This window comes from Protopterus annectens, chromosome 12.part0 (genome assembly GCF_019279795.1).
Source record: "Protopterus annectens isolate FY-2018-M chromosome 12.part0, PAN1.0, whole genome shotgun sequence".
NCBI classification, from domain to species: Eukaryota; Metazoa; Chordata; order Ceratodontiformes; family Protopteridae; genus Protopterus; species Protopterus annectens.
Window position 1 is genome coordinate 775283205 of NC_056746.1, and position 17344 is coordinate 775300548.

The 17344-nt window shown below is 41.7% G+C and overlaps 1 protein-coding gene across 1 annotated transcript in view; it reads left to right on the forward strand.

Moving 5' to 3' along the window:
* The window catches only part of SCNN1B (sodium channel epithelial 1 subunit beta), a 1718819-nt gene that overhangs the window by 162133 nt on the left and 1539342 nt on the right, over positions 1-17344 (forward strand). Inside the window, exon 2 of the mRNA XM_044089820.1 lies at positions 391-718. Within this exon, the coding sequence (XP_043945755.1) occupies positions 405-718 (314 nt within the window). The 5' untranslated portion in view covers positions 391-404. The remainder of the gene's footprint in view (positions 1-390; positions 719-17344) is intronic.

The following is a 17344-nucleotide window of genomic DNA, read 5'->3' on the forward strand; positions in this document are numbered from 1 at the left end:
AGCCAACAATAATGGGGGGGAGGCAAGGGCCCAATAATAGGGACGGATTTTAAATATTGCTTTTATAAAGTTAAAAATTTGCTAGAATAACAGGATTTGTGTAAGCATGCATTTTCGTAGAAGTGATTTTTGCCAGAAAACTACATATTTTTTGATGAACAGACCAAATGTATGAGGCAAGAATCTGAACGGTTGAGAAGTGCCAACATTCTCTGCTGACAACAGATTGAGGCACTAAAAAAGGGAATAGTAATATTCATCAATAGGCGTCTTGATCCTGAAGAATCTTTCACTGAAATAATATGAATGTTCTTCCTATTTTACTGTGACTTGTGCCCATCTTTCTACCATTTGTCACAAACTTATAATGGTATCCTCATTGTTTTACAGGTACAAAAGTTAGGATGTCTTTCTTAAAGAGATTTTGTGTTCGATCATGGCATCGGATTAAGAAAGGGCCTGGATATGGTTATGCCGAACTGTTTCACTGGTACTGCGACAACACAAATACTCATGGACCCAAGCGTCTTATTATTGAGGGACCTAAGAAGAAGGCTATGTGGGGTCTTCTTACTATTACATTTGCATGCTTGGTTTTCTGGAACTGGGGAGTCCTAATTCAAACATACTTGTCTTGGGGTGTCAGCGTGTCTCTCTCAGTTGGATTTAGTTCATTAGCATTCCCAGCAGTTACAATTTGTAACTCCAATCCTTTCAAGTAAGTTATGATGAAAAAGATAATTGAAAAATGTCATAATGTATTAAGTTAATTATAAATGATAATTCAAAGAGTTTTGTTAATCTAAGCCACTAAGGTTGTCTGACTCACACATTAAGTTAATGTTGTTTATTCCAATGATAGAAAGTTTGAGTAATTTAATTGTCTTATAACTGTACTAATGTAATATATGTAAATCTAGAATCATTAAACATTAAGATATATTTATTTGTTTATAGTCATTGATTTAATATGGCTGTTAATATGCCATATATATTTTAAAAAGGCTAGTGCCCATTACTGTTTTATTTTCTGTATATGATTGGTCAGCTGTTAATAGAATATAAAATTATGATATCAGCTAGCAAACGTGCCTGTTTTCTCACAGTTGTTTTAAGATGAGTAATTATGATCAAATAAACCTGATAAACGTGAACTAAGAATTGCTTCACTCGATGTAGATTAACTGACTGGATGCAGCTTGGAAGTATATGACATGATGGTAAGGAGGAGGCTAGACACCTTATGTATCCAGGACACAAGATGAAAGGGTAGTACAGCAAAGTCTCTTGACCTTGGATCTATATTCTACCACTCAGGAGGAGAACAGGCTAGAGACTGTGAGGGAATTGTGGTGAGGGGTGTCATCAGAATTAGTGACAGACTCATGGTAAACAGACTCCAGCGTGATGATGGGGCAGTATTCATAATCTCAGTATATGCTCCACAACAAAGTTGTGATAGTGAGGAAAAGAGTGCATTCAGACAGAAGTTGCAGGAACTACTGGATAAAGCAAGAATATGTGAATTGGTGTTAATAATGAGTGACTTGAATGTACATTTTGTGACAGATGGTACAGGATACGAGGACTGTCAAGGGTCCATGTGAGTGGGGCAACAGGAATACAGGAGAGGCCATTCTAGATTTCTGTCTGTCAAATGGCTTTATAGTAGCCAACACATGGTTCAGAAGGAGAGATAGTCACAAGATCACATACAAGAGTGGCCAACATCCTAGTAAGGAAAGGGCACTGGGGTAGAATCAGCGATTCCAAAGTCATCCCCAATGAAACAGTCAGCCCACACTATAAACCACTGTTTGCTGTAATCATTTATAAGCAGTTGTCAAAGAAGGCTTTAAGGTTAATAGAGACCAAGGTGAAGACTTGGAAGTTGACTGGAGGGAAAGCACAATAGTTCAAGGAATTACTCAGGGCTCTAGCACCTCAAGAAGAAGAAGAAATAGGTGGAGCTGAAGACGAATGGCAGTGCCTCAAAACAGCATGTGTGAGGACCACATAACAGATATGCAGCAAAGACATATATTGAAATAAGGTACATAAGGAAAGCTGGTGGTGGAATGCAGAAATCCAGGAAGTCATAAAAAGAAAGAGGGAGTTTAGGGAAAAAGTGGGAGGTAGAAAAGACGGACCATGCTAGGAAGGATTACTGGTTGGCTAACAAAGAGGCTAAGAAAGGCGTTGCAGTAGAAAAGAACAAAGCATTAGAGGCACTCTACCAGCTTCTGGAAAGTAAGACAGTAGATGGCATAAAGAGATTATATTAGGTTGCAAAGCAAAGACAGAAAGACAAAGTAGATAGTTGGACACCCTTCATAAGGGATGCTAGCAAAAACTTGCTAGTTCACAGGACATCAAAGGCTGATGGAAGGAGTACTTCCAGCAGCTTTTGAATGAAGAACCCCCCCCCCCCCAGGAAGCTCTACTGCCCCAGACACAGCCTGTGATGAGAGAAGAGGAGGAGTCCACTATGACGTCCCCACTCTGCGCCAGTAATCAAGGAGCCTGAATCTTCATCACTGACACTGGAGAGGGATGTTTACTTGGAAAACAAATGGATACACTCAGTATTTCCAGATGCAGACCTCTTTGCATCAAGCACAATTTCCCTTAAGACCAGACATGGTGCATATTCAGTCCGGTGTCTGAATCTGTCTCTCCCCAGGTCCCCAATAAGACTCCCAACTGGCACTGTGAAACCAGTGCTTCTTGTCTCTGCTCCAAACTGCTGACACACACACTCTTTAATTTTCACAGACACACACACACACCTCAGAAAGGCTGGCACAGATTACCTGGTCTACCAACTTTGCCCAGACTATAAGGTAGATTCATTGCCACCGTCAGTTACTATAAGGTTCTTGAAAGGGTATCCAATTATGCCGAGTGAAGTTAATATTAATACAAATGGTAATGTTGACAAAAACAGTAAGGCTTTAAGGAATGGTCAGAGTTACACCAAATAAATATGTGCAAATAGTCCCAAATCTTAAATATTTTCTAAAAAGGATCAACCACAATGTTGTGTCTTTCGGCTTTTCCCGGTTACGGGTCGCCACAGTGGAACTCCGGTCCGCTAATGATTGGCAGTAAATTTTTACATGCTGGCTTGCCGGACCTAACGCACAACCTTCAACGAAGGAACGCCCATTCACGCATGTCGCCATACAGAAGATGCTCTAACTGAGAATTGAACGGGCAACGTCTAATTGTGAGGTGACAACACTACCGCCGCACCCTCACCGCAAGTTTAAATATATTTAATAAAATAATAAATGTGTATTTACAGTAAGCACCAGTGCATCAGTCACACGGAATATTAAAAATAACACAGATGGAAAGTTTCATGCAGTTGTTAGAAAAACAGTATTTAGCTAGTCTCACTATGTATTCCTGATTGATTAAAAGAATTACTGTTCCTACTTACTGAATAGAGCAAGGTAAGATGATTTGGGTGAGTGGTTCTTGTTGTTAGATCCAAGACAAAATACAGAATGGTGAGAGAAATCTCCTACTAATCTCCTACTAATATCTAAGTATTATTTCTGGCTTAGAATGACTTCACACACATCTGATCATCTGACTTTGTTTCCCCGCACTATCACCACTAGAAGCTACCAGGGTATATCACCTATGTGCTACAATACACACAGACAGAGCTTTGTTTAGATGTGGTGCAGCTGCTGGAAGTCATAAAACCATAAAACCATGTCACTCTTCTTACAAGAGCTGTAACTTATTCTCTAGCACAGACATTGCATCTCTGGCTCCCTTCAATACTGTGGAATAACATCCTTATGGCTTAACCCATAAAGTATTTTAATTTTAAGAATACTTTGCAAAGTCAGGTGGGTCTTCACTTCCAGTGTATGCTGTTACAATAATGCATGTACATCTCTTTCCCTTCCAGCAAAGCACACTGTTGATGCATTATAACACAAGCAAACATCACAAATACATTTTCAGCACAAGCATCTGTACAATTCAGCAAATAAAACGAAAAAGACTCACACTAGTACAAAATAAAACTTCAGGCTACTGGATAAACGAATTCCAGTCGAGAACCTAAAATTAATTCAATTTATTCACACAGTGATTATCAACCAAAGAAAGTGTATGCAAAATCAAGTGCTTTCGTCTCTGCCCATTCAAAGACTTTATCTTGATGAAGTCTCTGAATGGGCAGAGACGAAAGGGCTTGATTTTTACATACATTTTATGGGTTGATAATCACAGTATGAATAAACGGAATTAATGTTAGATTCTCGACTGGAATTGGTTTGTCCAGTAGCCTGAGGTTTTATATTGTATCTGTACATATCAATTTGATATACAAATGACATTTAATTATATACAAAATTTCAGGTAGCTGTGCTGGCATGTGTTACAAATCCACTACCCTATTTCGCCTGGCGTGGCTGACAGTACCTCCTATCATCATACCCACCACAGAAGAACAACAGCCCTAAAGTAAATGAAGTCAGGGGAAGCAGCAGGCTTGGATGAGGTCACAGCAGATATGATAAAATTGGCTCCTGAGGGTACTCATAGAAGTGTGGAGAGAAAGGTATATCCCAGATGAGTGGAGAATAAACATACTAGTGTCAGTGTTCAAGAACAAAGGTACTGTCACAACTGAGGGCAGTATAGAATAATCAAACTCCTCTCACATTGCATGAAACTTCTGGAGAAGGTGATAAAAAAACACACAGAGTCGTAGAAAGTAAGACGGGAAGTGAACAGTTTAGATTCAGTTCAGAATGCAGCACAACTGACCAGATTTTTGCAGTCAGACAGATTGAGAAGAAATTAAGAGATGAGGAAAGAGTCCAACTGGGCATTCCTAGACTTGAAGAAAGCACTTGACAAGTTCCCAAGAAAGCTGATTTGGGCAGTACTGTGGTTGTTCAGAGTCCCAGAAACACTGGTAGAATTAGTGCAGGCTATGTACAAGAACCCACTGACTCAAGTACAAACAGTAGAAATTAGTGTACACCAGTGTTCAGCTCTCAGCCCACTGCTGTGCATATGGTGATAGACAACATTAGCAAACAGGCTGGAGAGGACAGTCAAAGCTGCTGTATGCAGATGATGTGGTATTACATGTAGACTCTGAGCAAGAACTTCAACAAATGACAGTGGAGTGGAATGCAAAACTGAAGGCATATGGGATGAAACTTGAGTACATATGAGACAGTTTAATGGCAGCAAATGGTGGAGTTCAGAAGAAGATGAAAATTGAGATAGAAGGAAAAATAGTGGAACAGGTTAACAGCTTCAAGTTTCTGGAAAGGTTTGTGGAGGAGAAGGAAGTCTGAATGAGGAGGTCAAAACTAGAATCAGAGGGACAGAGTGTCAGATGTTGTATATAACTGAAGAATGCCATAGAAACTGAAAAGTAAAACGTACAAAATAGTGGTGTTACCAGTACTACTACTGTACAATACAGAAACCTGGGCAGTAAAAGTAGAGCAGTTGAGGAAGCTAGAGCGGATGGAGATGAAATGCTTAAGATGGTTGGTAGTATGCACACTGTGGGACATATGAAGAAATTAGGACAAAAGAGCAGAAGTCAAAGTAGCTCCAGTTGCAGAAAAGGTAAAAGAACAGATTATGGTGGTTCAGGCACACATGCAGAAAAGCAGAAGACAATCTGGTGAAGAAGATTTGGGACAGACAGGAAGAAGGTAAGAGAAAATGAGGGCAGGAATGCATGTCGAAGGCAGGAAAGCGGCACTGAATAGAGAGATATGGCAACAGTTGTCACAACACTCCAATCTCATGTAGAAAAATGGAGGAAAACAGGGTTGATGATGATACCCATCATTTATTACTATGGCTACATGGATGGGATTTTTTTCCATTACTATGGAGCCAGTATTTGTGGAAGTTATATTTTTTGCTTTCATTTCAGGTGCTACCCTTGATTATTGCCTCTGGTGGTTAAAAGTCAGCATTTCATAGTAAAGGTGTCAGGGCTGTTATAAAATGTGTTTTTGTGAAAGTTTACTTTTACCAACTGTAGAATATGATTATTGTCTCATGACTGCAGGATGCTTTCTCAACTGCAAGAGACTGTAAACTCTTCAAAACAAAATCTTTAGGCCTATAAGTAACTCCAACCACTTTGGACACCAACACACCTCTCTCACCAAAGCAAATGTTTTTCAATTCGCATTTAACATAAAGATGTTCTTCAATATTGAGTCATAAAATGTTAGCTATTGTCTCAGCAAGTCAGCTCTGTGGTGCAGTAGGATAAAGCTCTTACTATGGTCTAAGTGATCCATGTTTGATTAGTAACTCAGGTATCTGAGGCATTGGCAGAAAGGGAGGGATGAGCATGCCTGTCCTTGAGGGGCATTCCAATCCTCCTCTGAGGGAACTATGTTTTATTAGAGGGGAGTAGCGCTCAGACAGTGCAACAAGCTGAATGCAGTGGAGAGGGGAAGGACAAAATTAGGGTAGATCGTAATACCTCCCCTGCCATCATGGAAGCAGTTGGCAGCAAGTGGCCAAAGACATTCCATGTCGATCCCAGTTCGGAAACTAAACCTACCCTGGGGATGGAAGGAGGAGCAGGCAGACCCGGCAATGAACAAGGGGCAGTGGGGAAGGACTGTAAAATACAAAGCAATGGGTGAGGAGATAGAAATATTGTCCTATGTAAATGTCTCTACTGTGTTGTGCCAGATCACTTTCTTTCAGCTGTCTGAAATCAGCTTCCATCATTGCATCTTTTCCCTTATTGTATGGCTTATGCATAGTAGTTTACACTAAATAGAACTTTCACAGCAATACAGCATTTATACAGTAAAACCAATTTTTTCAACAAAAATACTGTTTCCACAGACATTTCACATTCAGTATGACACTATATATATCATTAACAAACTTTCCTATTTTGTATGGGATCATGGTGTTGATTCAGTTCTACTCTCCTACTTTTTTACACAGGTCTTCCCATACACAGTCCACCTGTCTCTTGGCCGGATGTCCTGGTCTCTTCTTGCCTTCTTCTTATTCTCCCAAGTCTGCTTTCTCAAATTGCCTTCTACTTTCCTGCACATGTGACTAAAAAATTGTAATCTATTCTCCTTGATCTTCCATGCAAATGGGGCTATTTTGGATTCAGCAATGATGTTCCCAATTTTTCCAACAGTAGCTGTGAACTTTCTTTTATTGCTCTGCAACCTGATAAGTTCATAGGTTCATAGGTAGGTACTAGGCTATCGAACCAAGAGCCTATACAAGCCCAAACAAAAAGGTACCCTGGCTTTTGCCACCTAAGAAAATTATTTTCCTGTGCCACTGTCGAGCAGAGCCACAGAAGTGATCCCCGGGGTGAATTTCCTGTTTCCCATCCAATCATCAAGATTTTTCTTGAAGAGTACTAATGAGGAGCTTTGTTTGATATAGATAGGTAGTTTATTCCAGAGTATGGGAAGTCTCTGGGACAGGAATCTATCCCTCCGGCATGTTCTGTTTATTGTGGTGACAAGGTTTAGGTCCCTAGAGCGTGTAGCTCGGAGGGATTTCTTTAAGTGGAGCATGTCCAACAGCTCTGGGTTTGACATAGCTTTGTATGTTAGGCAGAGATCACCTCTTGAGTAGGTGATATGCGACGGAGTAAAGCTGGTGTTTTTTAAGACGGTCTGCGTAGGGCATCTGTTTGAGGCCAGTAATCCTCTTTGTGAGGTATTTCTGTGGCCTTTCCAGTTGTTGTAGATGTCTTGTGAGGTACATACCAAAAGGGGCGTTGTACTCTATAATGGGTCTAATAAGTGGTGAGTAGAGGGGAACAATGTCCTCTTTTTTTCTGGATGAGAAACCTTTTCTGATGTGGTGTGCCACGTAGAAGGATTTCCTGACTACTGTGGCGATGTGATTGTCAAAGGAGAGACTACTGTCCTCCTATGTCCCAAGGTCTCTTATCACACTTTCGGTGTTAAGTATACTGTCGCTTATGTTGTAGTTTGTGGGTACAGAGTTTTTACCAAAGTGGATGACAATGCACTTTTTGGCATTGAGCTTGAGGCCATGGCTTTGACACCAGGCATCTGTCTCAGGGAGGCCCTTTTGTAGGATGTCCACATCGTTAGGAGTTTCGATTATGGCTCCTAGTTTGCAGTCATCTGCGAACTTTGTTAGCCAAAGACCTTCTGTGTTAGCCTGTACTTCAGAGAAGTATTTACCAAACAGGGGAGGACCCAGGACTGAACCCTGTGGTACTCCAGTTGTCTCTGGTCTGAAGTCGGATTTCGAGTCTGCTACTTTCACAGTGTGGGTCCTGTCAGTGAGCCAGTTGGCAACCGATCTTGTGACATAGGGATTTATGCCTAGTTTAGTGAGTTTATCTATAATTCCAGAGTGGGGGGTGGTGTCGAAAGCCTTGGCAAGAGGCTGTGTGAACCACCTTACCCTCGTCTATGGCTTTGGTGAATGCTTCAGAGAAGTCTGTCAGGTTTAGGAGATATGATCTGCTTTTACAAACCCGAACTGGGTGGGGTCCAGAGTTTGGAGATTACCAATGTCTTTGTTTATAAGTTCCATGATGGTATGTTCCATGGCCTTGCAGCCCAGGCTCGTCAGGCTAATGGGATGTAGTTCCCGGGGTCCGTGGTGGCTCTCCCCTTCTGGAGTGGGATAACCGTCGCTGTGCGCCATTCAGCAGGCACAAAGCCTGAGGTGAGGCTATGATTGAACATGGTACTTAGGTGGGGTGCCAGTTCGTTCTGCAGTTCGTGTAGAACGCAGCCTGGGATGTTGTCTGGTCCCATGGATGCTGTGTTCTTGGCTTTGTAGACTGTGTTTTTTTTACCTGTGCAGCTATGATTACAGGAACTTTGCATTCTTCCGGTATAGAGATGGGCTCTTTAGGGGGTGAGAGGGGGGTAAAGTTAACACTGAATCTATCTGCCAGGATGTTGGCAAATTCAGTTGGGTCTGTATATTTAATACAAAAAAGCGGCAGCTCTCCACAAAACACTAATAAATCCAAAAGGAGTGCTGTCCTAGGAAGGAAGATCTCCAAACAGTTAAAATCAGCTTTTATTGTCACAAGACACGCACAAAACACTATGACATTAACGCTCTTCCAAAATAAATCGTGTTTTCGTCCCATCCACTGGACTTCATCAGATGCTAATATAAATTTACACAAGCATTTATATACCTCTATTAAGACCAATAAACCCGTGAAAGAGCTTCAATTAAATTTGAATGCTGTAAATTGATTTGTGCATTCAAATTTAATTGAAGCTCTTTCATTGGTTTATTGGTCTTAATAGAGGTATATAAATGCTTGTGTAAATTTATATTAGCATCTGATGAAGTCCAGTGGATGGGACAAAAACACGATTTATTTTGGAAGAGCGTTAATGTCATAGTGTTTTGTGCGTGTCTTGTGACAATAAAAGCTGATTTTAACTGTTTGGAGATCTTCCTTCCTGGGACTGCACTCCTTCTGTATATTTAGTGCCATTGTGCTGTAACTCAGTGCAGATCTGAGTGTTGCCGTTGAGATTCTTGACATAGCTATAGAATGCTTTGTGGTTGTCTTTAGAATCAGTGGCGATTTTGTTTTCGTAACTAGCTTTGGAGGATTTTATCAGGGATTGCAGCTTCTTACTAAGGCTGACCAGGGAGCTCCTCCACTCATGGGATTTTACTCTCTTTTGCAACAGTTTCTTCCTCTGTTGTACAGTTTGTTTATGGCAGGGGACCACCAGATTTGCTTCCTTTTTTTGGAGGATAGCATCTTGGTTCTGTTTGGGATAGCATGATCCATGCACTCGTGTAAGTGCTTATAAAGTGCAATTGTGTAGGATTCAGTAATCGTAACTGTATTGTCCATCTGCATGGGTGTCATGAAGTTCACCACTTCTGTCTTAAGAAGCATGAAGTTGGCTTTGGAGAAATGTTTTACCATGGTTTCCTTAATGGGGGTGGGGACAGGATGTGGATATCTAGGGTAATTAGCTTGTGGTCTGATCGGACCAATGAGGCGTTGACTTCAGGTGTGGAACACCAGTCACTCAAGTTGGTAATGACTAGATCTAGGATATTGTTGCCCCTGGTGGGGGTGTGGATAAGTTGATCTAGGGCTTTGGGGTTTATGAATTCCAGAAAGCATTGAGCGAAGGATTTGGTACATGAGTAGTTTTCCCAATTAATGGTGGGGTAGTTGAAATCGCCCATTATTCGGGTGTTTGGTTGAACCCTAATATTTTCCAGTACATCAAGAAAAGAGGAGTGGAAATCCTGGGGCATGGTGGGGGATCTGTAGCAAGCTACAATTTAGATTGCAGTTTTGCCCAGAGTTAGTTGCATTTGGATAACCTCGGCTGCATTATGCTGAGCAACTAGCCTGGAGGTGTGGATATCTTTAATGAATATGGACACACCTCCACCTTTGGTGTTCCGGTCCAGGTTACATGGCCGAAAAGTGTGGTATGAGTTATAGCCTGGTAGTGCAGGGGTGCTTTCTGGAGCCTTGAACCAGGTCTCAGTCACTGCACAGATATCGATGTTCTCCATTTTAAGGAGTGCCTCAAGTGAGTGCATTTTGAGATTTAGACTTCTAGCACTGAGTAGCATCACCCTTAGTTTTTTCTTGCTTGTTCCTGTTACGATGGTGAATTTGTCATTTGAACCTTGCCTAAAAAAGGCACTATAGGGGTGGCAAGAACCTTAGCCAGTACCCGGAATCCCGTGGGTGACAGGTGCAGGCCATTTCTGGCAAAGCATCGTGGTCTGTCGACCATGTCATCCCAGGCAGACAGATGCTGGATCCCTTTAGAATGACACCAGAAGCTTAGCCAATTGTTGAAGTCAATCATTTTCTCCTTGTACTGCGGTATCATTCTGGGTGATGGCAGAATGCTACTCAGGGCTAGGGTCATACCTGCCTGGGCTACAAGATTGGAGAGCTATTCCATGTCTCTTTTAATGTAGTCCAGGGAGGTACATCTCAGGTCGTTCACACCAACATGGACAATGACAGTCATATTTGTACTTGTTGTGGAGTGACCTGAGTGCATGGGTTATGTGGTACATCCTGGCACCCGACAGGCAGCTGACAGTAACCTTCTCCTTGTTTAGCCTGGTGAGTGGGACATCAGTGTGCCTGTCTATAGAGTCACCTATGACTAGTGTGTTGGGTACGTTGTTTTGCCTTATTGGCTGTGGTTGAGTGGCACATTGAGTCTGCGGGCTATGTGTCATTTGGGCTGTGTTGGGGGGGTGCAGATTGCTTGCATTTATGCTTTGGAGATCTCTGTTGCTTGAGCAACATATTATTGAGACCCTCCGCAAATGTTTTTGTGTTTCTATGTGTGGATTTTGGTGGTGTAGATTTAGTGAGACTATGTGATGAGTGTGGTGTGGTGCAAGTGTTTATCTTCTCCTCATGACCGTCAAGTTCAGTCTTGGTTGGAGAGAGCTTTACCTCCAGTTTGGCTAGATAAGTGCATCTCTTACAGGTTATAGTGTTAGGTGGTAGGAGGAGAGGGATGTCTGTGCACATGAGGCAATTTCTACATTGCCCGAAGATGCCCAGATTCATCAGATAGACAGGACAGAACACTGGGAGTTGACCCTTGGACATGCCTGAATGTTGTTTGTCTTTTCGGCTTTTCTTGGTAAGGTGTCGCCACAGTGGAACTCCAGAACGCTAATGATTGGCAATAGATTTTTTTTATGTTGCCGAGTTACCAGCCCGACGCCCAACCTTCAGCGAAGGCACGCCCATTCACGCATGTCTTTCGGAGGCCACTCGACCGCGGGGAGGACATGCAGACTCCACACACAAGGCACTCCCTGCACACTAGCTGAGAATCAAACGGGAGAACCTCTTGCTGTGAGGCAACAACGCAACCGCTGTACCACCGCGGCTACTTGGACATGCCTGAATAAAAAAACTATTTTCCTCTAGATAAGTGAGGAAAGTGAGTACAAGAGCTGTTTTTCTCTAAGCAAGTGAGGAAAGTAAGTACCAAAACTGTTTTCCTCTAGGTAATGAGGAAGGTTGAGTGCTGTAGTAATTAGTAGGTTATTTAGTGCTTACAACAAGTTCTGAACAAGTGCTGATCACGAATAAGCAAATTTAAGTGCTAAAACTAAGAATCTGTATCTGGACTAAACTAGTTACAGGAAAGGGGGAAACAAGAGCAAATGCGGGCTTTTAAATCAGAAAGTTTAGAGAGATGGAAAATCTGCCAAAACAGCCAGTAACTACATTTTCTGGGCCAGAGCCACTCCTTATGTGGTAGATAGGTTACCTAGTGCTTACCACTCCCACTGATAAGCTAGAAGGCTTCCCTCCACCACAGAAAGCTTGGAGGGCTTAGAAGCTTACATACAGTCCTGGATACAGCAGATCTGAATCTGGACTATACTAGTTACAGGAAAGGTAGGAAACAGGCTTAGATTTAGTTTTTTACAGAAAAGTAGCTAAAACAGCAGTAAAAACTATTCAAATGCAGTGCAAGCTAGCACACTTGAGGATGTAGCAATGTTAGACCAAACAGCTTAAAAAAATGCAATTAAATTAAAAATGACTAACAATTGCAGAAGGAGTCTGTTAGGTAGAATGAGGTAAAGAGATGGGACTGGGTGGAGTGTCCCAGATCAAATCTACAGTGGGGGCGGGCAACTGCAAAAGCCTCCAAATTTAAACAACAAGACAGGAATAGGGAGGATGGGTAGGGGAAAAATAACACCTTCAGCAGAGATCTGAAAAACTATACAGTGAAGCAAAAAGAACAGTGCACAACTCTGAAGTCAGCCAGCAATGATATTAATTTAGTCAAGCAGCAATTAACAGTACGCAACTCTGAAGTGCTAGAAAAATATACTTAACTCTGTATGTCTCCAGATAGTTTGAAGAACACTTTGTCAGGACACAGGAAGGCTCCAGCAGTGATACGCAGGCTGTTACTAAGAGTGTCTAATTTTATACAAGTAATCCCTGAGGTAGTCAGATAACACACAGGATGTAAAACCAGTTATACCAACTTAAGAAATAGGAAATAGGCTCCAGCAATGATATGCAGGCTGTTACTAAGAGGGTCTAATTTTATGCAAGTAATCCTTGAGATAGTCAGATAACACACAGGATGTAAAACCAGTTATACTAACTCAAGACACAGAGAAATAGGGGGAGGTGGGGAAAAACACCTTCAGCAGAGATCTGAAAAACTATACAGCTTCTTATAGAGCTTTTTTATACCATCTGCTTTCCAGTAGGTGGTAAAAGTTATTGCATGCCCTGTTCTTTGCTATTAAGACTATTGTCCTAAACTCTTTATTAGCTAACCAGTGTTTCTTCTTAGCCTGAACTTCCTGAACTGCTGCATTCCATAACTAGATATCCTTATTCAGTGGCTCCTTAGGCAGTCAGTGACTCAACATGTAGCACAATTGCCTTTGGTGCTGGAAGATTGTAGGATGTGGGTTCTGTTCCCAGTACAGGTAAATGGAGTAATTTTCACTCCTGAGTGTGCCACCTTTTAAATAAGATGTTAAATCAAAGTCCCATCTGCTAGAGTTGGTGGTAACTCGGGAGATATAAAAGATTGCAAGACACCTATTGAAAAGAATAGGGATTCTTTATCTAACACAACATAAACATTATTTACATATTTAGAAAATGTACATATTTATAGGCACATTCCTATTTTATAATTTTCTTATAACATCGTTATTGTTATTCTTCCATAACTGAACCCCACTCCTTCCACAACTTTAATCTAACTTTTCACAATATATCTGCCAAAATCTTCATTCAGTCTTTCATTCCAAATAACCCATATTATATACATTCTTAGGTACTCCTCTCACATATTCTTCTTCTTCTTATAATATCCATACATAATCATATTCATATCTCCATTGTTTATGTCAATAATATCAAAAAAACTTTCTTCATGCAACTTTTCCAGAGTTTCACTACTCTTTTACATTTCAAAAAACATGCCATTTCTTCTTCCCAACAAAGTAAACACTATTTTCAAGTTTCTTTTTATATGACATATTCCACTTTATTGTTTATTACCAGTCTCCATAGGAAATCCTGAAACTCTACTATCTTGGTACATCACTTTTCCTTACTTTATAGGTTCATAGGTTCATAGGTTCATACTAGGCTATCTGCCCGAGGGCATTTACAAGCCTAGCCCATAGTTTTGTGGCTTACGCCACCCCTTTAGTATGGGGAATTATACCCATTATTTTGCTGTGCCTCTGTCGAGCAGTGACACTGAGGTAATCCCTGGGGTATATCTGCGATCTCCCATCCATTGGTCAAGATTTCTCTTGAACAAGGCCAGCGAGGTGCTCTGCCTCACATATACCGGGATTTTGTTCCACAGCATAGGGAGTCTTTGGGTGATGAATCTATCCCTCCAGCACGTCCTATTAATAGCCGTGTCAAGGTTTAAGTCTCCCGCCCTTGTGGCTCTGACGGATCTAGATTTTTTGAGGTGAAGCATATTCATCAAATCTGAGTTTGACATGGCCTTGTATGTTAGGCAAAGGTCACCTCTGAGCAGGCGTGGCGACTGAATAGAGTTGGAGTTCTTTCAGTCGGGCAGCATAGGACAGATGTTTGAGACCCTTTATCCTTTTGGTGAGGAACTTTTGTGGCCTCTCAAGCTGCTGCAAGTGTCGGGTCAGATACATTCCGAATGGGGCATTGTACTCAATCGTTGGTCTGATGAGTGATGAGTATAGGGAGACTATGACCTCCCTTGATCTAGATGAGAATCCCTTCATGATAAGGTGGGCAATGTAGAAGGTCTTCCTAACTACTTTGGCTACATGGGTGTTGAATGACAGACTACTATCAACTTGGGTGCCCAGGTCCCTGATAACTTCTTCTGTGCTCAGTGGATTGCCTCCTATTTGGTAGCTAGGGGTAACCTTGTTTTTCCCGAAGGGTATGACTATGCATTTTTTGGCATTTAACTTTAGGCCATGGCTCTGGCACCAGTTATCCGTTTCTGTGAGACCCTTCTGAAGGATATCTGTGTCAGATGTGTTTTCTACTATGGCGCCCAGTTTGCAGTCATCTGCAAACCTTGTCAGCCATAACCCTCCTGTGTTTGCTTGTACTTCGGAAAAGTAGATGCCAAACAAGAGTGGGCCCAGGACTGAGCCCTGTGGTACACCACTTGTGACAGGCTTTGAGTCTGACATGGCGCCAGCAACTCTGACCCTGTGTGTTCTGTCACTCAGCCAGTTTGCAACCCATCTTGTGATTTATGGGTTAACATTTAAGCTGATGAGTTTTTCAATGATACCCGAGTGGGGTATTGTATCGAAGGCCTTCGCCAGATCGAGGTAGGCTGTATGGACTGCCTTTCCCTCATCAATGGCTTTGGTGACTGTTTCGAAAAAGTCAACCAAGTTTAGAAGGCATGATCTGCCTTTGACAAAGCCAAACTGGGATGGATCCAAAGTCTGCAAATTCCCTATGTCTTTATTTATGAGGTCCATTATGATCCTCTCCATGGCTTTGCAGGTAAGGCTTGTCAAGCTAATGGGCCGGTAATTTCCAGGGTCGGTGGAGGCACCGCCTTTGTGAAGTGGGACCACAGTTGCAGTGCGCCACTCCTGGGTGTATCCAGAGGTAAAACTATGATTAAACAGCTGTCCTAGCTGTGGGTTTAATTCCTTGTTGAGTTCGTGGAGCACACAGCCGGGGACACCATCAGGTCCCATGGATGCTGTGTTTTTGCTTTGGAGAGCAGTTCTCACTTGGGCGTTGGAGATGTTTGGGGGCTGCAATCGCTTGGTATAGATATCTCTCCTTTTGGGGAGGGAGAAGTTTGCACTGAACCTGTCAGCCAGTATGTTGGCAATGTCTGTAGGATCAGTAATCTTCACATCATTTTGAGCTAGTTCTGAACATATCTGGGAGTTTCCTCCCAGGTTTCTAACATAGCTAAAGAAGGCCTTATGATTGTCTTTTGAGTCTTTAGCTATTTTTCTCTCAAAATTTGCCTTGGATGATTTTATGAGAGCTCTTAGTTTTTTACTTATAGTGATCAAGGGTGTCTTACCTTTTAAGGATTTTGCTCTATCTTGTAGCGAATTTAATAATTTCTTCTGGTAAACTTTCCCTCGGATTTACATAATAATATTGTTTTATCACATTATTATACCATAACCTTCTATCTGTCTCTTGTCATTTTTTTTATTTTCCTTGTTAGTATTTTTTCTGGGCAGCTTTTAATTTCTTCATGTATGTATTTTTTTTCTCATTATCTTATTCTCATCTCCCAGAATTTTTTGCACTTATATTCAAATATTCTCACTATCAATTGGTGTGTAGATGTATATATATATATATATGTATATATATATATATATATATATATATATATATATATATATATATATATGTATGTGTGTGTGTGTGTGTATTTGTGTGTGCGTAGATATACACAGATATACAGCTATGATAGGAAACGGCACACAAGAATGACATATGTTCACAGGCTATGCCAATGGAAGTGAGGGGCCCAAGCAAGAAACATGAAACACGTAGCATGACCTTCCATCCCCACCCCTCCACCCCAGCCGGACATGGGAAATATACACACAAACCTGCAAACAATGTAAATAATCCACTGCTCCCCAGACCACAGGCAGGATACAGCCGGGGGGGTACACAGTGCACCCGTGAAATCTAATCTTGGAACACAGACAGGAGTGTGCCTTGCGGGACACCCCAAAAATTGACAAGACCAAAAGAAGGTGATACACCGAACATTCTGGCCAGGGTGTATACATACCCGGAATATAAGGGTGGGAAAGCGTGATGACCCATCGGTCGAGACAGTTGTTTGACATGGGTCCCGTGAAGAGGAGAGTGGGCAGCGTGTAGTGGTGTGTTCAGAACCGATCAGGACCAAGAGTAAGGATGGGTGCTGTAGAGGAGGAGCGGGTGGGGGAAGTATGGGTAGCTAGTTATGGGTCTAGGTGCGCAGGTGTTGGCTGATGTGGGCATATATGGACAGCTCCAGGGATGTAAGCAAATGTGTTCATTGAGCAGAGGCGTCGCCCAACGAGCAGCCACACCCACTACAAGTCCCACTGCAGCAAAGTGTAATCTATATGGCAAGGAACGGAATAACCAGATGTAGATGTATATATGTAGAGGTATGTGCGTGTATATCTACCCATAGTGACATAGAGATAAACCTCTCCCTCTCTGTAGTACAAATGTATACATACAGAGACAGAATACATATACATACCCACATATAGATATATACATATGCAGACACCCATAGACCCATATGTTGTTAGATATATATAT